At 59.4% G+C, this 25,010-nt stretch overlaps 1 protein-coding gene across 4 annotated transcripts; it reads left to right on the top strand.

Annotated features, from left to right (window-relative positions):
* Positions 1-797: 797 nt before the first annotated feature.
* SEMA6B (semaphorin 6B) lies at positions 798-24,241 on the top strand. 4 transcript variants are annotated; one of them, XM_036032219.1, is made up of 17 exons: positions 798-1,034; positions 13,681-13,829; positions 13,971-14,094; positions 15,704-15,764; positions 15,920-15,982; positions 16,462-16,563; positions 16,963-17,053; positions 17,365-17,484; positions 17,965-18,053; positions 18,637-18,854; positions 19,574-19,705; positions 19,929-20,078; positions 20,518-20,700; positions 20,788-20,934; positions 21,686-21,763; positions 21,858-21,916; positions 22,425-24,241. In XM_036032219.1, the coding sequence occupies exons 2-17, from the start codon at positions 13,709-13,711 to the stop codon at positions 23,297-23,299; spliced, it is 2,613 nt and encodes an 870-aa protein (XP_035888112.1). In that variant the 5' UTR covers positions 798-1,034; positions 13,681-13,708; the 3' UTR covers positions 23,300-24,241. The 4 variants fall into 4 exon arrangements, with proteins under 4 accessions (XP_035888112.1, XP_028375827.1, XP_035888111.1 ...); XM_028520026.2 differs by having other exon boundaries at positions 798-1,127; XM_036032218.1 differs by lacking the exon at positions 798-1,034 and adding an exon at positions 12,622-13,013.
* The last annotated feature ends 769 nt before the right edge of the window (positions 24,242-25,010 follow it).

Here is a 25,010-nt window from a genome sequence, read left to right as displayed (position 1 = left end):
CCCACTATATTATGGAGATGTTGGAGGGACCAGTGAGACAGACACACATCGTCACACCCACGTGAGAGGTGCTTTGGGCAGAGGGGAATCTTGAGGCCCTGAGAGGGGCTCTGGTTGTCCTCAGATCACAGAGGGTCAGGGAGGTGACAGGAAGGTCTCTGGAATCAGAAGACCAGTTTGTCCTTAGTCCCCAAGGTGGGGGCAAGGTGTGCCCCCCATGGGCCCAGGGGGAGCTGCAGCCCCCTAGAACCCCCTTTCTGTGCCAGGCCTCACAGGACACTGGGACAGAGGACAGCCTGTGTACTATGATCTCTGCAGCCAGCTGGCTCAGGTTCAAATCCCCACCTTCTTACAGGGTGACTTTGGATGAGACACCTCAGTTTCTTCACATGTATGCTGAATGTTAGTTAAATTTAAGGTTTGTGGGTTGAACAAATGACCTCCTATGAAGGGGGTCGTGTAGACCACAGGGGTTCCTAACACTGCCCCATCATCCACGGATGTGATTGGGGATGATGGATCCTGGGGATGTGAGTCTGGCCAGGATGGACTGGAGCAGGAAGTCGGGGGTTGGGGAGCTGCTCAAGGAGGCGCCCCACCTGGACAAAAGCAGGGAGTCTTCTCTTGGGTCTTCTCCCACCCTCGCCCCAGCCCCCAGTGCCGCGGGCCGCCCACCCGGCTCCGCCCTCCATTCCGCGCAGCCGTTACTCCGGGCCGCTTTTTGCGCGGCTCCGGCCGGGTTGGTGGGGGGGGCAGTTGGCGGCGGGGGGGGCGGGGTGACCGAGGTGGGGGGGCGGAGGTGGCTAGCCGCGAGTCGCAGCGGCCGCCGCGGCGGGTGGAGGAAATGGGGCCGCGGCGCGCCCCCGGTCCGGCCGCCGCACAGCGCCCCCCAAGGAGTCGACGCCAGCGCGCGGGGAACCGGGGCTGAGCCCCCTCCCCCAGCGCAGCGCCGCGGCCCGGGGGCGGGGGAGCGCGCGCCCCCCAGCCCCCCTCCCCACCCGGGATGCCCGGCTGAGCCGGCCCGGCCAGGACAGGTGCGCGCACCCCCCCTGTACCCCCCCCACCCCGCCTGCGCCCTCCCGCCCTCGCGCTCCCTCCCGCGCACTCGCGGCGGCCGCGGCTCGGAGGTAAGCGCCCCGGGGCGTCTGCGAGAGGGGGTTGGGGAGACGCTGCCCTGGGGGTGTCTATCGGCGCTCAGCTGGGGGTCTGAATTGTTGGCTGGGGCGGCAGGGTCAGGCGCTATTAGTGGGGGGCGGGGGGCGCTGAAGACCCCACCACTGGAAGGGGAATGAATGTGGAGCCTGGAGGGTGTTTGTGGAGCACCATAACGGGAGGATCTTTCAGCAACGAAACTGGGGAGGGGGCTAGATTTTAGAGGTGGGGGTCGCTGTATGGAGGGTTATAATGGGGTCCAGTAGCAACGCCTTGAAGAGGCTGGATTGGGGCCTGGGGTGCTTGAATGAGGCTCGGTAATGGGGGTGTCCAATGGCACCGCAGCTGGGGGGAGCTGGATGTTGACTGGGGGCCTGTATGTGGACGTATAATGGGGGTTCTGTCGGCACTGCAGCGGGTGGAGATTTTGTCCGGGATGGGGGACCATAAGAGACAATAATGGGGGCCCAGGGCTGCGCCGCTGGGGAGCTGGATTTGGGCCCAAGTGGGGGGTTCAGGGCAGGCAGGGGGTCTGCTGGCCAGGGATGGGGGCTGGTGCCGGGGGGCGGGGCCACGGAGGCTAAGTCAAGGGCCACCCGGGACTGGGGTGGTGGTCCCAGCGCGGTGAGGCCGCTCCACCCCACTCCACGGTCAGCCACCGCACCTTGGACGCCCCTGAGCCCTCTCCAGCCTCCTGTCTGGCCCAGATGGAGTCCAGGGCCCCAGCCACAAGGGAGGGGCCGAGGTGGTGGGAGAGAGCCAGTCCAGATACCACTCGCTGCAGTGGGGACCCGGAGGGGTATGGGGGCCCCCCCAAGAGCTGACAAAGGGACAAAGAAAGCATCTCTCTCAAAGGGTGCCAGGCAGGGTGGGGAGCACCGAGTGTGGCCCTCTTCTGCAGGCACTGATTGGTCCCCAGGGCAGGTGTCACGTGTCCCTCTGTCCTGCTCTGTGCCTCTGGGCGCCCTCCAGTTGGGGGCACCTCCCAGAGAGGGTGCCATAAAGGACCCCTGGCCCTGCCCGGGATGTGCAGACACGGAGCTGGAAGTGGTTCCAAGAGCCCCGGGACTGGGGCCCTTCCCACACCTCACACCCCGGCAGGCCCTCTCTGGCCGGGACCTCTGGCATCCCCTCCCTGATGCTGGTATCTTTGACCCTCAGAACTGAAGAGAACTGGATGTGGGGTTTGGAGGGTCTGGATTTGGGGAGGAAGGAGGGAACCATTGGCTGGGGCTACAGAAGGGACCCCCTCACCATTTGCAAAATGGCATTTCTTCATATGTCTCTGGGTTCCCTCAGCTTCTCAAGGGGTCCAGAATCAAAGTTCAGTGCCCCAGGATATCCCCGCGCCCCTGTGAGTTCCCCGCCCCCGTCCCTTTTCCCATATCCTAGTAGGCAGTTTCTTTTAAGGGTAAAAATTTCAGATGAATCTGGGCAGTTGCTGAAACTGTTGAGGAAACACAGGATGTGGGGAGATGGATGGGGTCACGGTAGGGTCAGGACTCACGGGAGAGGAGGTCCCAAGCTCTACAGGACTGTGGCTGGGGGTCAGTTGGTGGGCCCCAATGGAGACCCCTTGGATATTGGGTAGGTTGCAACCTGCCAGAGCCTCATTAAACTATAGTGTGGCCACCCTGTACCGGTTCATTCCCAAGAGCAGATTGGGAAACTGAGGCCCGGGGAGGTGAGAGAGTGGGTAAAGGGGGAAGCCAAGCCTCTGTGCTCCTGGGGCTGCTAGATGGGGTCCGGGGAAAGGTGTCCCCCCATGAAACCCAGACGTTCTCGCAAACGTTACCCTGGAACCCACTCCTCTGTCTACCCTGAGTTATGCAGTAATCAGACTGGAGCTTCCAATGCCCCGACTCCTCTCAAAAAAAAAAAAAAAAAAGTCCAACTCAGAGGGAAAGGCTGGGACTGAGCGGTGTGGCCTTAGACAGGTACCTGGCCCTCTCTCGGCTTTGGTACCGCAGGAGGCACTCTTTACGTTTACGGGCTGAGCCAGGGGTAGATGAGGCAGAGTGAGGTCACATTGTAACGTCTGAGATTTGTAACCTCTCCTCACTCCCTCCACTTCCCACCTGCCTTCTGCCCGAGCTGAGCTCCCCCGGGACCCTCAGGCCCCCTTTGCCTTCCCTGCTTTGAGGTGAGAAGGTGTCTCTAAGCCCCCAGAGGCACTGAGTCACCCAGGAGGTGTTGCTCCCCGTCTGGGCTTCAGTTTTTGTCTCCATCCACTGGGCAGAGAAAGTGCTGGCGATCTGTACTGTAGGAGGGTTTGGCATCTGCAGTGACTGCCCAGGGCTTGTGACAAGGAGTTGCTGGGGTTACCTGGGACTGGACCTGGAAGATAGAAATCAAACTGTCCTTGGAAAGGTGACCCTGACGTCAGCCAGAAGGACAGGGGAGCTGGGTCCCCAGGGGCTGAAGGACATGCCGGTTGCTGCCCGTCTCCTGGGATGGAGGGTGTCCCTAGCTGAACCTGGGGTGTGGCCCTGTCCTGCGTGCCTGGCCTTTTGCCAGGTGGTGATGGGGGCCCAGAGAGGACTCAGCCAGGTTCACGACAGGTAGAAGCAGGAAAGACTGCCTGGAGGAGGGAGTGCTAGCCCTGGGCTTGAAGGAGGAAAAGGACGTTGCCGGGAAAAGAGAGGCAGGGACTCCAGGTGGCAGGAGAAGTGAGAGTAGCCACTGTGTGCTGAACTGTGGGAGTCTGAGTGGCTGGACTGCTTTAAGGGTGGGAGACGATGAACAGCAAGGCCCGAGAGGTGGCTGGACTGTGAATGCCAGCTGAGGAGCGGGCTTTATCCTAAGGGGAGCAGGGAGCCATGCGAGGTTTTAGAGCAGGACAGTGAATGGGCAACATTTCAGACCTTGAGCAACAGTGAGGAAGAGTAGCTACCAGGAGACAAGCTCCTGGGAACCAAGTCAGCAGTTTGGAGGGGCGGTGAGCCACCTGTCCCGGGAGACAGGCGAGAGGGGCGGCAGCCATCTTTCCACAGTCCTGGGAAAAGAACTCCCACATTGGTCAGGCCCAGGTGACCCTCCAGCTTTCTTTCACATTCCCAGGTCCTGTGGGTTTTCTGAGCCGGAATGTTTAAGATACCATGATTATGAAATCCTAAGCCATTTAAAGAGCTGCAGATTCTCAGACTGATTCCTCTAAGACCTCGAGGTGATTGGAGTTGATTGTGGGCAGAGCCTCAATTAGCAGAAATAGAGAAACTGAGGACCACAGCAGCCCCGACACCACAGGCTCCAGCCACCTGCCCCACGTCCTGCTGAAGTATCTAGGATCTGGCTGCAGGGTCAGGGAGCTCAAGGGACAGACCTCCACCATCATGAATGGGGTGCAAGCCTGGCTTGCCAGAGCCAGGGTTCTGTATGTGGCCTAAGAGGTCTGGACCCGAGCCACAAAACTGTCTTTTATTTTCATGGCCATTCATCACTTGTCCTTCGGGGATGTCCAGATAAAGTGGCAAGCACTGGAACACTAAGGAGGTGACTTGGGAGGCCAGGACCCTCATCTATTCCTTTGGGCAGAGATACGGGACCCCCACCAGCCACCATCAATGACCCTTCACTGTCTTGGGACTCCAGGGTCCCAAGGGAGGCCACCCCAGCGCCTCCTGGGAGGGAGGCCATCTAGCGAGGACTACATTTCCCAGGATGCACCTTGGCCCAGGCTGAGCCAGCATTCCAAGGGCAGATCTAGGAGAGAACTTCCCAAATGCAGGAGCCCAGTAAGGTTTGTGGGTTCTCAGGGAAGCTCTCATCCAAGGCAGCTGGGAGACCAGTCACTCAGTAAATGCCCCCGGTGGCCCCCAGATACTGCATCCCATGCTGGATGACACTGGGATCCCAGAGAGGGCGGCTTTAGCTCTGTTTGGCTCTCAGGGAGGAAGAGAAACAGAGGCAGGCACTGGCCCGCGGCTACAAGGGGTCAGGGCCTGAGCACAGTGAGCAAAGGGGACTGGAGAAAGCAGGCTCTGCCCAGGGGATCCGAGAAGATGCACTTTGGAGGGACACTGTAAGTAGGACTTTGATGAATGTGTAGGAGTTCACCAGGGAGACACCAAGTGTTTTCTGATAGTTTCAGAAGATCCTTCTTCCTTCTGTGGAGTAAGAGCCCCCAGACAGTTGCAATAGCCACTTGGAATGACTGCCAGTAGAGACTGCTGCAGCAGTCAGGTCAGACTTACTACGTAACTTCGAGTCCATCTTTTAATCCCCTCACTCACTCAAATGCCGCCCCTTCTCTGAGCCTCAGTTTCCCTGCTGGTGAAACATAGATGCTGTTATTTCTCTCTTAGGCTTCAACATTTAAACAAGAGGATGCAGGCCAAATGCCAGGCACAGTCCTATTGTTTTCCTTACTCCAGAAAAAAGGAGTTACTTCAAAAAGCAGGAACTGTGGCCGGTGACCCAGATCCCACTGGGGGCTGTGGGTCTCGCTCTCGTTTGATAAGCTGACAAACATTTAATGAGCACCTACTATGGCCAGGGGCTTGGGACCCAGCCATGACCGAGGGTGACTAGGCCCTGCCCTCATCGTGCTCGAAGCCAGGTGGGGACACGGATGCGGACAGGAACTAGACAGAGAAAGTGAATCAAGTACAGTGAATGTCCTAAGGACCACAACACGGGATGATACAGCCGAGACGGGTTGAGTGATGGAATAGCAAGGGTGTCTCTGAGGAGGTGGCATTTGAGCTGAGACCTGGAAAATAAGAAGGAGCCAGTCATTCAAAGATCTGGAGGAAGAGCATTCCAGCAAGAGGGCACCAGCTGTTCAAAGGCCCTGGGGCAGGACAGTGCCTGGCATGTTGGAGGAGTAAGGAGGAGGCCCGTATGGCTAGAGCAGAGTGAGGGAGGGGGAGAGAGGGAAGAGAGGAGGGTGAGGAGGGGGTGAGGGGACTTTTACCCTGCGAGAGCTGGGAGCCCTGAGGGCTGTGGGCGGAGAAGGGTAGGGGAGAAGAGCAGGTGGGTGCGGGAGATTTTGGACTTGCTGTTGCGTGGATGTGGGGAGGGACTGAGAGCCCCTTTCTTGGGGAGCAGGTGGTGCTGTGGTTAAGAGTGTGGGGTCCGGACCAGACGACCTGGGTTTAAACTCCAGCGTGGCCATGTCCTAGCTGTGCCACATCGGGCCCCTCACTCTCCCACCCCAGGCCTCGATTTCCCCACCTGTAAAATGGTGAGAAGAACCCCCTCGCCTGTCCCACCAGCACTTTCTGTAAAGCCCCATAACACAGGGCTTGGAACACAATAGATGCTCCATAAGTGTTATTTCCCCTTAAAGGTCTAATCCCCAGGCTCTGTGGGGGGAAATGAGGCACAGATTGGGAGGCAAACTCCTCGAGGTCACCCAGTAAAACCCGGGGCCCTCACTGTGTTTCTCCATCAGTTTCTCATGACCTGTCCCCCAGAACCCATGCCACTCTGCCACTGATCGGGCCATTCTTGAGCCGTGACTCACTACGACTGTGGTCTACTCTGACCCCAGAGCCTTCCCTTGGGACCTATTTCCCGCCTTTGTCTTCTTCAAGTTCATTGGCTAGGTCTTCCGTTCCCAGTAGCACTTGGCACAGCCCTGCCTTCCTCCCGCGCTGCATCTCTCAGTGGTGTGCCCTGCAGACCTGCCTTTCTGGCCCCGCCCCATTTGGGGACCCCTGCGTCTTCCAGTCCCCCTGCGCAGGGCCTGTGAGGGCGACAGTGAGTGGGGGGATTCTAGGTGGCGCTCTGGGGTAAAGGAAGGCTCCTAGGAACCCCAGTGAAGGGCTGGGGTCCCCATCTGCTCTCAGATGGAGGACGCCAAGGGTAGGGACGGGATCGCCTTGTCCTCCCTAAAGTGGAACCCCGAGGGCCAAACCTCACTTCTCCCTGTCTCCCAAAACCAGACCCCCAGGACCTGACTCTATGTCCCCAATTGGGGCAGAGAGCACACGGCCTGGCTGCCCCCAGGCCTTCCCAGGACTCTGTGGGTGGCCAGCCCCCCAGCCCCAGCCTGGATTCCTCTGTTTCCAGGCCCCCTAGTGACTTGCTGGGTATAAACGACACTTTAATTTCCTTGGAATGGGCTGGGCATCATGGAGAAAGCAGTCCCGTATTTCCCATTCCTAATTACAAGTTGCTGCTTCCCATTTGCCTCCTGGTGGCCCAATTTCCAAACAGTGATTAAAATTAATTACTCAGGAGCACCCCCTCCCCATCTCCAGGAGGGGGCCGGGAGCTCCAGGGACCTGCCTCGTCCCCCATGCGAGGCCTTTTCTCCGTTACCTGGTCTCCTCTCTGATTCCCCTAGTGGCCTCGGACCAGGACAGCCTCCTTCTGGGTGTCCACTTGTTTCTCCTCAAAATGTCCATTCAGACTGTGTGGCCTCATAGCCAGATGGCACATTGTGGCCACTCCATAAATGTCATCAGGAGGGCATATACCCATGTACCGGGGTCCACATGCTGGCTGTCCTTCTGTGCTGTGTGACTTTGGCTAAGTGACTTAACCTCTCTGAGCCTCAGTTTTCCCATCTGTAAAACTGGTGATGGTGCTGCTCTCTGCTTCATCTGGTTGGTATGGGCAGGAAAGGAGTTCATATGAGTGAAGGGTTTGGCCCAGCGTGGTGCACGCCGGTGCACGTGTAGTGGGGGCTTCACAGATCTCAGCTTAAGTCTCTGCTCTGCTGGGCTGCTGTGGGATGAGTGTGGCTCAGGTACTCTGAGTACCATTGTCTTCAGAGTCGCTCAGCATTAACTGAGTGATTAGTTGAGTGCCAAGCTCTTGACGCACAGTCCTGGTCGCGGCTCAGCCCCCAGCCATGTCAGTGCTCAGGTGGTCCAGACTAAACATACCCTTGAAACAAACATATCCCAGGGACTGTCCCTCAGATATTCATTTAGCCCGTGTGTGCTAAGCACCTACTATGTGCCAGACCCTCTGCCATTGTGGAGCTGACATTTTCAGCCCTGATTCGCAGAGGAGAAAGCAAGTGCAGAGAGGGGGAGGATGTAGCCCAAGGCTGCACAGCAGTCAGTGTGGTTTATTGAGCACCTACTATGCACACCTCATTTACCCCTCGTGATAACCACATGGTGACAGTTGTCATGACAGGGAAACAGGGAGGAGGGTGGAGGACGGAGGGGGGTGCACTGGCTGCCTCCAGGCCAGGGAGAGAGGAGTTGTCTGGCGTTGAGAGGACATTGGGGTGCAAGGGGGTCTCCCCACAGCTCCCCATGCTCAGGGCCCCAGGGGCACCCTCTGGCTGCTCAGCCAAGTTCCTAGACAGCTCCAGAGCCCGGCTGGGCTGAGATGGGGCTGACGGAGGCAGCTGGAGGAGGCAGCTGTAAGCAGAGCCGGTAACCAGACCTGGATGGTGTCGGGGCCTGGCTGCCAGGCCAGGTTACCTGATCTCCTCGGGGACGCCGGGCCCCGGAGCTGGAATCTTAGGGCGGCTGGGCTGACAGGAGCTCCTTCTATGGAACTGAAGATGGGTGCCATGGCAGATGGAGACATGGCCTCTGCGCCTGGCCTGGAGTCACTGAGTTCCTGTCATGACGGAGGCCCCGAGAGTGCTAGCGGCTGGCCCAAGGTCACCCAGCAAGGTCATTTCACATAGAGTGAACACGTGGACCAGGCCCCATTCTAGCGCCTTATTTTACAGAAGGGGAAAGCCCCTTGTCTAGCAAAGGAGGAGAATCCCAGGACTCCTCCCTCCGCCTGCTGGGACTTTCTTGCTCTTCTTCAGTGGTTCCCGTTACTGTGCTTCAGTGGGGGGCTCAGCCCTTCACCCAGAGAGGGGCTGTCTAAAACAGTGGTCACTGGCCACATGTGGCTGTGACTTACCTTTCCAACGTGGCCACTGGGAAATTTAAAACCACACATGTGTGTGGTTTCTGGTGGGTGTTGCTGGGCTACAGTATGTCTTTTATCTGCATAGAAACATTTTAGGGATGGACTGTAGTCAACCACTGTTTATAGATGGGGAAACTGAGGCCCAGAGAGGGGAAAAGACGGTCAGAGGTCTTGTGGCTGATAAGAGGCAAAGCTGGGATTTGAACCTACACCATGCATCTCAGGGACTGGGCTGCTAACCTAGAGCTCTTTGGCTAGCACTGTTTTCTGTTCAGCCCTCATTCTGGGCCTTGGTTTCCCCAGCCTACCAGAGAGATTGGGCTGGGCTGGGCAAGGCAGGAGTGGGGATAGACAGAGTGGTCTACAGTTAACTGGAGTCTTTGGAAACTGACGGCCAGAAAGCCATCCATGAGGGGTGCAGGCAGAAGCTTCCTGGGTGTGGCTGTGTGTACGCTCAGATGCGAGGGCATACAGGCATGGGCACACACACATGCAGGCTGCCCACCCCTGCTAGGGCACCTGGGTGTCCTGTGGTTGTGGCCGTGGATATATGAGAACATACGGATGCCATCATGTGCAGTGGACATCGGGGCCCATGGGCCTGCATGGCAGAAACCCGCCTGCCTGTGGACATCCGTGCATGTTCTGAAGGTGATAAGCAAAGTCGAACCAGGCAAGAGGTCTCATCTGGGGTCGACTCCTGGTGCTGACACTTATGTCATCCACATGTAACAAGCCAGCACAGAACCCCAGTGGCGGGCCAGACACTATGGGGACACCCCCAAGCTGCTTTCACAGGGCTCGAATTCTGGGGGGCACAGACAGTACCTGATGCGTTGTTACATGGGCACTTATTTCATCGGGGGAATCAGTGCAGAAGCCGATTCTGTGAGTTACTGCTCGTTCAGGCACCTGCATCGCTAGAATGCAGGCTCTGGTCCGGGGGCTCTGGAGTGGGGCACAGGACTCTGCATTCCTGTAGCTCCCCAGTGGGACTGAGGCTGCTGGCCCGAGGGCCACACTTGCAGAAGCAAAAGGTCTAAAGGACCCTTTGAGAGTGTGACGCCAGGTTGGGGGGGACATGGGGAAGGAGAGGCTCCTGGAGTCCAGGGTGATGGGGGTGGGGGGACCCTCTGAGGAGGCAGCATTTCAGCACAGAACTGAAATAAAGAGGGAACTTCGTGGGTATCTGAAAGAAGAGGCTTCGGGTGTGGGGGACCAGCTCGTGCCAAAGTCCTGCGGCAGCAGCACTGTGCATGGCCTGATGGAGGAACGGCAGGGAGGCCCATGTGACTGGAACCGAGTGAGCAAGGAGGAGAGAGGGAGGGCAGGAGGGCAGGGAGAGCAGGTGAAGGCAGGTCACGCAGGGCCATGTGGGACACGGAGGGACTTGGGCCTTTACCCCAAGGGAGGTGGGAGTCTGGGAGGGCTGTGGGCAGACTAGCGACATGGCCCTGATGTAGGTGCCCACATGGGCCCTCTGGTGGCTGCTGCAAGGAAAACAGGCTGTGGGGAGCAAGGGCAGGAGCCAGGGGACCAGGGTGGAGGGTTCTGGACTGGTCCACGTGGGAGGTGACGGGTACTGACCAGGGGGCAGATTGGGAAGGGGCGAGAATTCCAGATAAATCTGAAGACAGAGCACACAGGACTTTCTGGCAATGGATGCGAGTGTGAGAGAATGAGGCTGGGGGGAGCTGGAGAGTGACTCCCCGGTGCAGCCTGAGCCCCCAGCAGAAGCAGGCAGGACCCAGGAAGCACTAGCTGGGTCAGGGAACATCTGCTGTAAGTCAGCAGCTCGATTTGATGTATCTGTTCAGCACCTGCCTGTGAAAACCCTGACGGGGTTTGTGTTTTATCTGTTGTTCATTTTCGGACTTACCAGCTGATACTAAAATTTATGCTGAAGCCTTGGGTTCCATAAGTAACCTGGACAGCCTGGCCACAAAAGTGGGAGGGACATTCCAGAAGGAAATGCAAACCTGTGATAACCTTAGAGTAACGAAGGCAGTGGAAGACCTGGGCAGTTGGTCCAGGGCACACCTGACAGGGGGAGGAGATGAAGTCAGGCAGCCTTGAGGGACTTCCTTCTCTGCCTCAGCTTCCTCATCCAGACAGTGGGATCGGCTGCCACTACTCAGAGTGATGGTTAAGGGCCCAGCCACAGCGTGAGCCCTTCTAGGTGGGAGCTACCACTTTATCAATTGATGACTGTCCCACTCCCCTATGGGCATGTCCCAGGGCTGCAGGCAGGAAGCTTGCCCCTCCACGGGCACACAGACATGTGGGCGCATGAGTGCCCTGCACGCCACGGGGTGCGCAGGCTAGCCACACACTTCCCTGCCTGGTGGCAGCTCCCGGTGGCCAGGTGCTGGGGCAGGTGGTGGGGTGGCTTCCAGGCAGGCAGGCGCCGGGCGGCTGCTAGCAGAGGCGCCTCGAGTTTCATGGAGAGAAGCAGATGGTGGTAGGGGAGCTGGGGGAGGTGCTGGGGCCTCTGGTCACCCCAGGTGGGTTGGCCCTGGAGTGGCCCACACTCTGGGGATCATGTGGGGTTCAGTTGTGTAATATTGTCAAAATAACTAATGTGAAAAGACACAGCATCACTTCACACTCATCGGGATAGAAACTATCAAAAAAAAAAACCCCAAAAACCCCAAAACAAAACGGACAATAAGAAGCGTTGGCAAGAATGTGGAGAAGCCGGAACACCGGCATTGCCGGTGGGAATGTGAAACGTGGCAGCGACTGCGGAAAACTGTGTGGCGATTCCTAAAAAAAAAAAAAAACCAGCCCTGACTGGCTGACTGGTGTGGCTCCATGGGGTGGGCGTGTATCGCAAACTGAAAGGTCACCGGTTCGATTCTCTGTCCGGGCACATGCCTGGTCGCGGGCCAGGTGCCCAGCTGTGAGTGGTACGAGAGGTGATGTTTCACTCCTCTCTTTCTCCCTCCTTTCCCCTCTCTCTAAAAATAAATAAAAAGAAAATCTAAAAAAAACAACATAGAATTAGATTATGATCTAGCAGTTTTACTTCCGTGTACCACAATGTGGTCCATCCACACACTGGAATATTATTCAACCTTAACAAGGAAGGGAGTTCTGACCCCTGCTGCTACAGGGAGGAACCCTGAGGACACTATGCTCAGTGAGAGAAGCCAGACACAGAAGGGCAAACACTGTGTGAGTCCCTATATGAGGTCCCTGGAGGAGTCGATCCACAGAGACAGGAAGTAGGTGGTGGGTGCCCGGGGGCTGGGGGAGGGGGTAGGAGTCAGTGTTTAATGGAAACAGAGTGTCAGTTTGGGAAAGTGAGAAAGTTCTGGAGATGGATGGTGGCAATGGCTGCACAACAATGTGAATGTACATAATGCCACTGAACAGTACACTTAAAATAGTTAAGATGGTAAATTTCAGGTTATACATATGTCACCACAATGTAAAGAATGTCTTTTAAAAATGGCACGGAGCAGACAGAGCACCCGAGAGGTCAGGGTTACCTGGGCTGGTGTCGTAGGGAGCAGGATGGGGCAGGCGGGGGGGGGGGGGGGGGGGGGGCCGGGCTGGGGGGGCGGGGCTGAATGCTAGGCAGTGAGCCTCTGGGGTCTGGACCTTGGATCGTGGGGAGGGAGGTACAGGTCAAGGGAGGAACCGGGGAAGGAAACTCGTAAGGAAGGAACGCCAAGTCCGTGAACACGTGGGATCCAGGCATCCTCTGAGTCACAAATCCTGGAAGTTCAGGGTCATGGAGAGGAAGTCCTGGTGCTTCATGCAAGGCCTTCCTGTTTTGGCCCCGAAGACCAGGAGGCAGTCACTCCAGGGCCAAAGATCGTCATCGCCTCCACCTCCAGGGCCTCGGAATTTCCTACGAGGCCAGGGCAGGGCTGGGGATGTCCTTGCTGCTGCCATGGGGGACGTGAGGCATGGAGCTTGCCGGGACGTCTCAGAAGGACAAGGATGTGGGTTTCTTATTCAGGACCTCTGCACTGCACCCCTTTCTGGAAGGAGCATGGAGGGCTAGGTTCCAGAGGGTGAGTCCCACAAACACTCCCACCAACAGATTATCACTTGGTGGGGGGGCTGTCTCTGCTCTACACACCTTGAAGGTTCTTTAAATTCCCTTAAGCAGGAGTGAGAAACAGGCCCCTGGAGAGGTAGCGAGGCACCTGTCGCAGGGGTACCGGAGCAGGGGACAGAGAGGCTGGACTCCAGGAGTCAGACTCACCGGGGTCTCTGAGGTCCCTCGCCAGCGGGAATATCCTCTGATTCTAAAGCACTGCAATTCCCAGGTTGTGGTTGATAAAATAACAAGAGCCTTTGAATTTTTTTGAGCCTTCCACTTTAAGGTAGTTATGTTTTAACTCTATCTTTTGAGGTTAATTTGTTAATATCTTTTGAAATGTTGTATCTATTATCGTTATTAGTAAAATTATTTAATATTAAAAGTATTAAATATTCTTATTAATTTTTTGTTAGAAACAGTTTCCTGAGATTTCACTAATATGTGGTAAGAAAGTTGCTCTGGTAATTAAACAAGCGCTGGTATTGTTGTTGTTAGTGTCATGATTGTTGTTAGCTTAAATTATTATCCCAACAGAATTTTTCTGGGAATGGAAGGTGCCGACCGCTGCGGCTTGTCAGCGCCATCTGGCGGCGGATGCAGGCCACGCCACTCACTGCCCCCCCTCTCACCCGCAGGTGTCACCCCCGTCACCCCGACCTCGCCATGCGGACCCCGCGAGTGCCCCCTCCCCTCCCGGCCCTATTGCTTCTGCTGCTGCTACTGGGGGGTGCCCACGGACTCTTCCCCGAGGAGCCGCCGCCGCTCAGTGTGGCCCCCAGGGACTGTGAGTGGGGATCCTGGGGGAGGAGCATCCCAAGGGAGGGTCTTGCTCCCCAACTGAGCCTGCTGTCTCCCCTCCCCCAGGAGCTCACTAGGCCGGGCTCACTGCGGCCCTGAATCTCACTCCCCTCTCCCCCTCCCCCAGATCTGAACCACTATCCCGTGTTCGTGGGCAGCGGGCCGGGGCGCCTAACCACCACAGAGGGCGCCGACGACCTCCACATCCAGCGGGTCCTGCGGGTCAACAGGACGCTGTTCATCGGGGACAGGTATGGGGTCCGTTTGGCAGGGTGTTCAGGCTGCAGGGACCAGGCTGAGCCTTTGGGGGAGTTTTCACGATGGGGTCCGTTGTTTGGCTGGAGTGTGAATGTGTGTACTGGGGGTGGCGCTTTTAAGGGTGCTGAACTCGGGGTGTGGTTAGAGCTGGGTGCTTACTATGGTGTGTTAGTGGATGGAGACAACTGTTTGGTCAGAATTCAGTGGGTGCCTCCAGATTCAAAACCTACATAATGAGGAGTCAGCCATGAGGAAATCTGGTGGAGAGGGAGACATCCAGGCAGAGGGCACAGCATGTGCAAAAGCCAGGATCGTGCCTGGGCTGTTAGTGGAACGGCAAGAGACCCGTGTGGCTGGAGCAGAGTGAGTGAGGGGGGAGGTGAGAACGGGGGTGGGGGGAACAGAAGCAGGTCGTTCAGAGCCCCCTGGCTTGAGGGGAAGACTTGGGTTTTCACCTGGAGGGAGGTGGGAGCCGTGGAGAGCTGTAGGTAAACGGAGGAAACCTAATTCAGGTGCTCAGTCGCCCTCTGGTGGCTTCTTTGGGAAGAACAGACTGTTAGCACAGGTCGGGGAGAGCAAGTTGGAGGGGACTGAGCTGGTCCAGGTGGGAGATGATGGAGCTGGAATAGGGGTGGCCATGGAGGGGGTGAGAAGTAGGTGAATTCCCAATAGACATTAAAGGCAGAGGAGATGGTGCTGGCTGATGTGTTGGATGTGGGAGGGAGGAGAAGAAAGGAGTTGCGGGTGACTTCCAAGTTATGGTGTGCACCTCCAGAAGGACAGAGCTGGAGAGGAAGTTCAGAGATGGAAGACAGGGGAAGGGAGGTAGCAATTTGAGCGGACAGTCAGGCTCAGAGTGGCCACACTGAGTGTGAAATGCCTGTGAGCCCTCTGCGTGGTGATGGTAAGGGGTGGCTGGACCCGGAGTCTGGAGCTCAGAGAAGGCCCAAGCTGGTAACAGGACCGCAGGCATTGTCGTGAAGGTGCGCAGTCAGTATTCGAGTGGACGAGGCCATCCAGGAAGGGTGTGGGTGGGGAAGGGAAGAGGCCAGAGAGAGTCGGAGAAGTAGGAAGGAAGCCTGGTGAGTCTGGGGAATGGAGGTCCTTGTGAGAACTTAGTTCCGGCAGCGGAGGGGCAGGGGGTGAGGGTGGGGCGTACCTGTGGCGGTCAGACGCTGGAGCGGGGAGGAAGACAGAGAAGTTACTGCTGTACTTAGTGCTCGTCGGTTAGTGACCTTGGCCAGGGCAGGTTTCCCTGACGTGGGGGGAAGGGGTGAGCCTGGGGCAAATGAGGTGCTGCGTGGGGCATCTGGTGTTAGACGTCGGACAGTTCACCATGCTGGGCGTGGCCCCAGGCCACTGGGTATGTGACCCTGTGGGGGCTCGTTGCGCATGTGCATGTGCTAGAGCTTGTGAGTCTTTAGGGCATGAGGAGATGCGGTAGGCCACACGCGTGAGTGTGAGGGCATGTTGGGTGTTGGGGTTGCTCGTGGCAGAGACGTCATGCCTGCATGTCACATGCTGGACACCATGTTTGCCACCAGGAGAGTGGGACATGGTTGGGGGGGCCCTTCAGTCTCATTAACTGCACCCCTCCCTCAGGGACAATTTGTACCGAGTAGAGCTAGAGCCCCCTACCTCCACGGAGCTTCGGTACCAGAAGGTGAGCAGGGGGCCCAGGAGGTTGGGAGGTGGGGGGAGGGGGCAGCGCTCAGGGCTTGCACCAGAGGGGCCTGACATTGCACTGGGGATTAGGGCCTACCTGGCGGGGGTTCCTAGGGCTGCTGGGTACCCATCATCAGCTCCCTGTGCCCCCAGAAGCTGACCTGGCGCTCCAACCCCAGTGACATCAACGTGTGTCGGATGAAGGGCAAGCAGGAGGTGAGTGGGCCCTGGTCACGTCCCCAGTCAGCTATGACCACGCCCCAAGCCACGCCTCAATGCAGCCTGCCCACCCAAGGCAAAATCTACCTCCCCCTTCATCCCAGACCTGGACACTGGTGGTGTTATTGCTATGCCCAGAGCCTAGCCAGGACCCCTAATGGTTCTCAGTCACGACCAGGTCCCTAGACCAAGTCTTGCCATAACTCCACCCCTTCAATGGCCACTGATAGGGAATACCCCGGTCCTGGCCCCTCCCTTAGTCATGGCCAAGCCCCCATCCGGCTCTCTTTTAGCTGTGCCCATGCCATCCACGTGAGACTTAGACACAGCCACATCCCTGCCCATCCCTGTAAATCCTTACCTCAGTCCTGGTTCCCTCTCTGTTCTAGCCACGCCCTATTATGGCCCACAGCCATGGCCACGCCCCCATGTGGGACCACGCCCACCTCCGTATTTCTCTTCCCTCCCCACTCCAGGGCGAATGTCGAAACTTTGTAAAGGTGCTGCTACTTCGGGACGAATCCACCCTCTTCGTGTGCGGTTCCAATGCCTTCAACCCTGTGTGTGCCAACTACAGCGTGAGTCTCCGCCCTTCCAAGGCCTGGTCTCCCCAGGTCCAACCTCTGTACCTCCGATCGCCCGCCCTCCACTGGCCGTGCCCTTTCCCGATCCCACATACCCTCTTACAGGAAGCCTTGCTGGATATGCCCTGCCTGCTCAAGAGGCTTCCAAAGGAGGCCTGTATGGGGTCAGGGAAGCCCTAGTTACTTTGCCTATGACCCAGTTATAGGATTAACCAGAACTGGCTGTTAGACCCATTTACCCATCAACAAACTGAGCCCCAGAGAGGTTGGGTGACTGGTCCAGTCACATGGCATCCAAGGTAGAGGGAGAATTCCCCTTGGAGTGGAGGTATGGGGGAGGGGGGGCTGCCAGGCTTGGCTAGGAGCTGTCACTCAGGCCCTGTCCCCCTGCAGATAGACACACTACAGCCTCTTGGGGACAACATCAGTGGCATGGCCCGCTGCCCATATGACCCCAAACACGCCAACGTCGCCCTCTTCTCTGGTGAGTGCACCCCCACAGCCCAACTCTGCCCATCTCGTGGGACCCCAGCCCCAAGTGAGGCGCTGCATCTTCCACCCTTGGAGTTGGGGTCATTCAGAAGCAGCTGGGAGACTGTCTGTTCAGCTGTGGAGCAGGCAGAGTCTCAGTCTGGGGTCAGGGGCTCAGCTGGGGCTCAGCCTGGAGACAGGGCTCACTGTGTCTCAGGGAGGTGGTAGACTGAGAGCCTTGGAAGGTGAAGTATTGATCGACACCGCCTCTGGCCTCCACGGTCCAGCCGGTCTCTCACCTGCTTCCCCCATCACCCCATGCAGAAGGAATGCTCTTCACAGCCACCGTTACCGACTTCCTAGCCATCGATGCCGTCATCTACCGCAGCCTCGGGGACCGGCCCACTCTGCGCACAGTGAAACACGACTCCAAGTGGTTTAAAGGTGAGATGGATATTCATTGGATCCCCACCACCACCCCACCATAATAAGAGTCCCAGAGGAGTCAGGGAGGGGACTCCCGTCTCATCTTTGGAACCTACTGGCCTCTTTAAAGACAAAGCCAGAGGAAAGACTGAAGTTGGATCTAAAGTAGGACTTGCTGGGAATGGGTGGCTTGGAAGCCCAAAATGGAACTACAAGACAAGTATGCAGTAGGAGCTCAGCTCTTTAACACGTGAGGGAGGAAGGTAACGAAAGTAGTAGATGTTGCTGTTTGTGGAGGATAGACACAGTGATTTTAAGATTCTGACACTCACCCCTCCCCCCAAAACCCCAAAAGTTTGAGTCTGTTTTCTTTTGCCTGGGTAACAACTGATATCCCCCCTTCACCGTAAAGGCAGCCACTTGGGCTGATGTGTTCTCAGCTCCAGAAGTGCCCTTTCTCACGTCGGGGGCTGCGTTCTGACCCCTCCTCTCCTATAGAGCCCTACTTTGTGCATGCGGTGGAGTGGGGCGGCCACATCTACTTCTTCTTCCGGGAGATCGCAATGGAGTTCAACTACCTGGAGAAGGTAAAACCCTACTCTCCCCTCCCAGAGGGGCCCAGGCAGTGGGGCGTGGAGCTGAGAGGCATCCATTCATGCGCACATCTATCCACTGGCTATCTTCTTCATTACTTCCATCTTCTTCAAAGCGTTCACTTACCCATGCATCCGTCCACCAATCACCCATCCACTCATCCTGCCTCCCTCTACCTGCTGGTCCATTCTAGCAGCCAGGCAGTTCAGTGCACAGACTGCCTTAGGCCAGTCATTTTCCTTTCTCTGTGCCTCAGTTTCCCGGTCTATACAATGGGGATATCAGTGGGCCCTCCTTTGTAGAGCTTTGGGAGGAAAGTAAGAGATGACGAGAATCCAGTGCCAGGTTCACAGTGAACGACCTTAAGTGTGATTACGATCACGGTTCTCACATGGCCATGTCCCTCATTGTCACCCCGACATTTCCACTGGGGAGTCGGTCGGTGCCAGGAAGGTACAGGGGCTGGCCGGGACCCCACGGTGAGCCGGGGTCAGGCTCCTCCGTCCCAGCCTGCGTGGTGGGCGGCGTGGCCTTTGGGGCACAGGGCTCAGGCCCGTCTGCCCACTGTCGTGCCAGGTGGTGGTGTCGCGCGTGGCCCGGGTGTGCAAGAACGACGTGGGGGGCTCCCCACGCGTGCTGGAGAAACAGTGGACGTCCTTCCTGAAGGCGCGGCTCAACTGCTCCGTGCCCGGGGACTCCCACTTCTACTTCAACGTGCTGCAGGCCGTCACGGGCGTAGTCAGCCTGGGGGGCCGGCCCCTGGTCCTCGCCATCTTCTCCACCCCCAGCAACAGGTCGGTGGGTGTCCCCGGGGTAGACAGAGGGCGCCGGGTGGGCGTGAGTGGAGAGGCCCCGCACTCATTCGTTGCCTGTTCCCCGGGGCCCCGGACCATGCCAGAACAAGCCCACACGGACCCTCCAAGGCCTGCGGGTCACAGCTGGGCAGAGGGGGGACATCAGCATCCACTGCCTTGAAAGGAGGGGGTCGGGGAGAGCTACCTGGAGGAGGGGGCGTTGGAACTGGGCGTCAGCAGGAGAGAGAGGGAGGAAAAGTGGACAGTGTGCCAAGTCGTAGGAACGGCGTGTGCCAGGCTTCAGTGAACTTGGTGTGTTTAAACAACAGGGAGGAGCCCGTGTGGCCAGCACGGAGGGAGCAAAGGGGAAGGTGGGCAGTGAGAGGGCAGGGAGCTGCGGTGCGGGGCCGGCCTGGGTTCTACCTTGGGAGCACGAGGGAGCGTGGGAGAGTGCGGAGCTGAAGAAGGGAGGGGCTGTGAGGAGCAAGAGTGGTGTCTGGGAGACTGAGCGTTCAGGCCAGTGGCAGGGAAGGCCAGGACGCGGTGGTTGTGGGGCATACATGACCCCGTTTGAGCACTGTTCAGGAGGCAGAGCGACTGGGTGGGGAGGGGGGTGGCCTCTCTGGCCCAAGGGACTGAACATCTGACAGCTCCCGAGGACAAGGACCCTCCACACGGGCGCCCGAGGCTCACTGCTCCCTTTCGTCCGACCTCCCCAGCATCCCGGGGTCTGCCGTCTGCGCCTTTGACATGACACAGGTGGCTGCCGTGTTTGAGGGCCGCTTCCGCGAGCAAAAGTCCCCCGAGTCCATCTGGACACCTGTGCCAGAGGATCAGGTGCCGCGGCCCCGGTGAGAGTCCCCTCCGTCCTGAGACAGGTGCCCGTGTGGGCTGCTGTCCCGAGTGTGGTCCAGGGGCTCCCAGGCAGTTGCTTAGCTGTTGCCAAGTTCAGCCGTCCCCATTACGCAGATGAGGGAAACTGAGGCCCTGGGGGTAGGCAGTGGGTTCCCTGGAGAATCAGAGCCCCTGTATGGGGACCCCCAAACTGCCCTGACCACCCTGTCCTCCCCGCAGGCCCGGGTGCTGTGCAGCTCCCGGCATGCAGTACAACGCCTCCAGCGCCTTCCCCGACGAGATCCTCAACTTCGTCAAGACCCACCCCCTAATGGATGAGGCGGTGCCCTCCCTGGGCCACGCACCCTGGATCGTGCGGACCCTGACGCGGTCAGTCCCCAGGCATGGCTGGGGTCCTGTGGGGGCAGAGGGTGAAGGTGGAGGCCCAGGGAGGGGGCCGGGGCTGACTGAGGACACGAGGGCGGGAGGGAGAGCAGCGGTGGTGGAGACGGTGAGCATGCAGCTCTGGGACGGACCGGAGACACACAGAGAGAGACACGGAGGGACAGAAACAGAGCTGGAGCAGGAGGCAGAGAGAGGGCGACAGACAGAGACACAGAGGGCAGGAGACAGGGAGGGACAGAGGTACCGAGAGGTCCAGGGTGAGAGAGGCAGGCCCAAGTGGGAGCCCAGCTTGGGGTCTGTTTTGGAGGAGGGTGATGGGGACCCGTGTAAGCACACCTGTGCCCTCATTGTCGGTTGTGGGTGGTGTCTCTGTGTCTGCCTGGTGGGGGTGGGGCCAGACTGACCCCTGCTGCCCTGGCCACAGGCACCAGCTCACTCGAGTGGCCGTGGACGTGGGCGCCGGCCCCTGGGGCAACCAGACCGTCGTCTTCCTGGGCTCCGAGGCCGGCACCATCCTCAAGTTCCTCATCTGGCCCAATGCCAGTGCCTTGGGCACCTCTGGACCCAGTGTCTTCCTTGAAGAGTTCGAGACCTACCGGCCAGACAGGTGGGGACTGGCAGAGGCCAGGAGTCGGGCAAGTGGGCAGGGAGGTGGGACACAACCCTTGAGTCTTACTAATCCGCTCACCTCCAGGTGCGGACGGTCAGGCGGCAGCGAGACGGGGCAGCGGCTGCTGAGCCTGGAGTTGGATGCGGCCTCGGGAGGCCTGCTGGCGGCCTTCCCACGCTGTGTGGTCCGAGTGCCCGTGGCCCGCTGCCAGCAGTACTCAGGGTGCATGAAGTGAGTGCCCCCTGGCCCACGGTGGGGGTGCATGGGGGACCGAGGGGGGAGGAGCAAGGCAAGAGGGGAAGAGCTGAGCTCGAGGTAAGGGCCCAGCAGCATCCTGACTCGGCAGGTGAGCGAGGCAGGAGGCAGAGCATCTGCAAAGGCCCTGGGACAGGACCGTGTCTGGGGCTTTAGGGGAATCGTGAGACGCCGCTCCACGTGGTGGCTGGAGGAGTCAGTGGAGAAGGAGGTGAGGGCGGGTGGGGCGGGGCAGGTTGTGCAGGGCCGTGTGTGCCATGGGGAGGGCTTGGGCTCTCTCCCTGAGGGAGGCGGGAGCCCTGGAGGGCGGCAGGCAGAGGAAGGGTGGAACCTGTGAGACATTTTTAGGAGCAGCAGGAGCAGAAGCTGGGGACCAGGGAGGTGGCTCTAATAGGGGCCAAAAGATCAGATGCAGAGTTCTGGCGCCCCCTGAGCTCCGTGTGAGCCCTCCACGCTGAGAAACCCGCCCACAGCTGCCACCCTGACAGCAGTGATGCCCGAGCACAGGCCCCTGCTGGGCGCCCAGCCCACTCTGCTGCTCTGGCAAAAGTGAACTTCCCTGGGCCTCAGTTTTCTTACCTGTAAAACGGAGAACGAACAGCACCCACCACGGGAATTTGTGGCCAGGATGCCGGAGGCTCCCGCGCCCATAAGCAAGAGGAGGTGCCCTGTGAGAAGCTGTGGCTGACGGGGGCCCCCCCACCTCCCCGCCCCTTGTTTGCTCCAGGAACTGCATCGGCAGCCAGGACCCCTACTGCGGCTGGGCCCCCGACGGCTCCTGCATCTTCCTCAGCCCTGGCACCAGGTATGGGGAGGAGAGAATGAGGGGGGCTCCCTGCCCCTCGCTCGGGCTCTAGGGGAGGGCTGTCTGCTCACTGCACCTGTCCTACCCCCCTTAGGGCCACCTTTGAGCAGGACGTGTCCGGGGCCAGCACCTCAGGCTTAGGGGACTGCACAGGTGAGTGGGGGGAAGGGAGGAGAATGGGGGACTCCCTGGGGTTCTCACGCCCTTGGCTGCCCATGTCCAAATGGGGTTGGGGCTCGCTTTGCAAGGGCCGGGGGGGGTCCCACTTCCAGGTAGGGAGGTAGGTGAGAGACAGAGAAAGGCCAAGAGGCAGATAAATGGACAAACTGAAGGGACAGACAGATGTATGGACAGGCGTTGAAAGGGACAGACAGATCATGAGACAACAGATGCTGGAGACGCCAAGAAACAAATGGACAGGCAGGCTTTAAAGTGACAGAGACACCACAGGACAGTCAGTTGAGTAGACTTGGGGAGGACAGACAGATCCAGAGAAGCAGAGACTCTGAGAGACAGGCAGGCCTTGGAAGGGACAGAGACCTCACAAGGCAGACAGACTTTGAGAGGACGACGGACAGGTGGGCAGACAAGCCCAAGGTGGCCAGAGGTGCGGATGGAACGGTCCCCTGGCCGGCCCCTCTCACACGGCCCTCTCGGCCAGGACTGCTGCGGGCCAGCCTCTCGGAGGAGCGCGCCGGGCTGGTATCAGTGAACCTCCTGGTGACATCGTCAGTGGCGGCTTTTGTGGTGGGTGCTGTGGTGTCGGGCTTCAGCGTGGGCTGGTACGTGGGTCTCCGAGAGCGGCGCGAGCTGGCCCGCCGCAAGGACAAGGAAGCCATCCTGGCCCACGGGGGCAGTGAGGCTGTGCTGAGCGTGAGCCGGCTGGGCGAGCGCCGGGCAGGTGGTCCTGGGGGCCGGGGCGGGGGTGGCGGTGGAGCTGGGGGACCCCCGGAGGCCCTGCTGGCCCCCTTAATGCAGAACGGGTGGGTCAAGACCACACTGCTGCAGGGCCCCCATGACCTGGACTCAGGGCTGCTGCCCACGCCCGAGCAGACGCCACTGCCCCAGAAGCGCCTGCCCACCCCACACCCCCACGCCCTGGGCCCCCGCGCCTGGGAGCACAGCCACCCCCTGCTTCCAGCCTCTGCCTCCTCCTCCCTGCTGCTGCTGGCCCCCGCCCGGGCCCCCGAGCAGCCCCCCATGCCCAGTCGGGCCTCCCACGGTGACTTCCCGCTAACGCCCCATGCCAGCCCAGACCGCCGGCGCGTGGTGTCAGCACCCACAGGCCCCTTGGACCCCAACACAGCAGCCTCCGACAGTCTCCCTCGGCCCTGGAGCCCCCCGCCCACAGGCAGCCTGCGGAGGCCAGGCCCCCAGGCCCCAGCAGCTGCCGCCCTGCGTCGCACGCACACATTCAACAGCGGCGAGGGCCGCCCGGGTGACCGTCACCGCGGCCGCCACGCCCGGCCCAGCGCGGACTTGGCCCACCTCCTCTCCTACGGTGGGACAGACAGGACTGCGCCCCCTGTGCCCTAGGCCAGGGCCCCCCGACGCCTCGGCTGTGCCAGCCACGGGAACAGGAGCAAGAGATCAGGCCCAGCTCCGAGTGGGTGCTCAAGACCCCACCCCAGCGCACAGGGGGCGCGGGGGGCCTCCGCCACATGGAAGCACAAGGCTCGGCCCCCCCCTGACCCGGGGCCGCGGGACACTAGGCGGTTTGGGGGGCGGGGCGGGAGGATGCGCTGCGGATTTGCGGTTGATCTTCTGTGCGTGGGTTTGGGTTTGTTTCCAATTTGCGTTTTATTTTTGCAGTTTTCTACCCAGTTGCACAACTCCGTTCTCGGGGTGGCGGCCAGGGGCTTGGAGGTGGTGGGATGAGGAGGGGGCCACAGCTGCAGACCCAAGTGCCCCCCCCTCCGGGTCCCTCCTCGACCCAGGCTCCTGGCGTGTGTGAGTGTGTGTGTGTGTGTGCATGCCGTGTTCGTGTGCGAGGGGCCGGGAAGGGGAGGGAGGTGTGCGTGCGGATGCCTGCGAGGGCTGCTACCGGTGTGTGCGTGGGGATGGGCACTCACGCGGGGTGCGTGTCTGTGTGTGAGTGCAGCGGCCTCAGCGGCCTGGGCATTGGCTGAGCCAACGCAGGGGCTTCCAGAAGGCTGGGGGTCCTCCAAGGTGCCGGGCAGGAATTTGAGGGGAGACAGTGAAAGAGTTTCAGGCAAGGGGGTCCAGGGGGGCCTGCCCACAAGTCATACTGGCAGCAGCTGTGCAACGGTCTGGGGAACAGCAAAGGCAGGTGGGCCCCCCTGTAAATATGGCCCCAGGGTGGTCAGAGGGTCCCACGCCACCTGTCCCCTGTGACCTCCCCTTTGACCTCCAGCTGACCCTGCATGCCAGCTGAGTGGCCAGCTGAGACCTGGACCCTCTCTGGAATTTGCCTCCCCAACCCCCTCCCCATCAATAAAACTGTTTACAACCACCGGCCCCCAAGGCTCCGGGTCTGCTCTGTCTCCCAGGGGTGGGACCCGGGCAGCGGCATGGCCCTTACACAGCTGGGGGGCACCTGCAAGACTCACCGCTGGGTCACAGCAGCCGACAGAACTCAGGGGCACCGGGTGTGGGAATGCAGAGTTGCAGGGAGTCCCTGTCTTCATCCGACTGAAGAGCCACTTTCTGACGGGTCTGTCAGCAATTAGTTACTGTGCACCCACTCACAGTGTGTGCGCCAGACACTGCGAGAGCAGAGACCCCGTCCTCATGGAGCTCCCCACCCAGTGGGGAGCCCGACACACACAAGCAGGTGAGGACGTGATCTGAGGCAGCGATATATGTAATGAAGTAAAAACCAGACAATGTGCTGGGTGGGGATGACTGGGAGTGGGAGGGGTGGTCAAGGAGGGCCTGCTGGAGGTGATGTCTGAGCTGAGATGGGAATTGGTGGGAAGGGCCCACCCTGGGGAGATGTGCAGATAGAACCTTCCCGGCAGGGGGAACAGCCAGCTCGAAGGCCCCAAGATGGGAATTCACTCAGAGGAGGGGGAGGTGGCCAGTGTAGCTGGAGCAGTTGGTGAGGGGAGGTCCAGCGACGACGAAGGGAGAGGAGGACAGGACCTAGGTCAGCAGGGCCTCACAGCTAAGGAGTACAATTTTCTTAACTGTGGTAAAGTGTGCATACGTGCACATAAACCTGAATGTGCCACGCCAGTCTTTTCTAAGTGGTCAATGCAGTGGCGTGAAGTCCATTAACGCTGTC

The sequence above is a fragment of the Phyllostomus discolor genome, chromosome 8 (genome assembly GCF_004126475.2).
Source record: "Phyllostomus discolor isolate MPI-MPIP mPhyDis1 chromosome 8, mPhyDis1.pri.v3, whole genome shotgun sequence".
Taxonomy (NCBI): domain Eukaryota; kingdom Metazoa; phylum Chordata; class Mammalia; order Chiroptera; family Phyllostomidae; genus Phyllostomus; species Phyllostomus discolor.
This window is presented reverse-complemented; position numbering and strand designations above follow the sequence as displayed.

What these genes read in the sequence shown, in the direction of transcription:
- SEMA6B (XM_036032218.1), top strand. Translation starts at nt 12,940, where the DNA reads ATGTGGGTTTCTTATTCAGGACCTCTGCACTGCACCCCTTTCTGGAAG. An exon ending in GGAGGGCTAGGTTCCAGAGG is followed by an intron (nt 13,014 to 13,680) that starts GTGAGTCCCACA and finishes TCTCACCCGCAG; the next exon opens with GTGTCACCCCCGTCACCCCG. An exon ending in CGGAGCTTCGGTACCAGAAG is followed by an intron (nt 15,765 to 15,919) that starts GTGAGCAGGGGG and finishes CTGTGCCCCCAG; the next exon opens with AAGCTGACCTGGCGCTCCAA.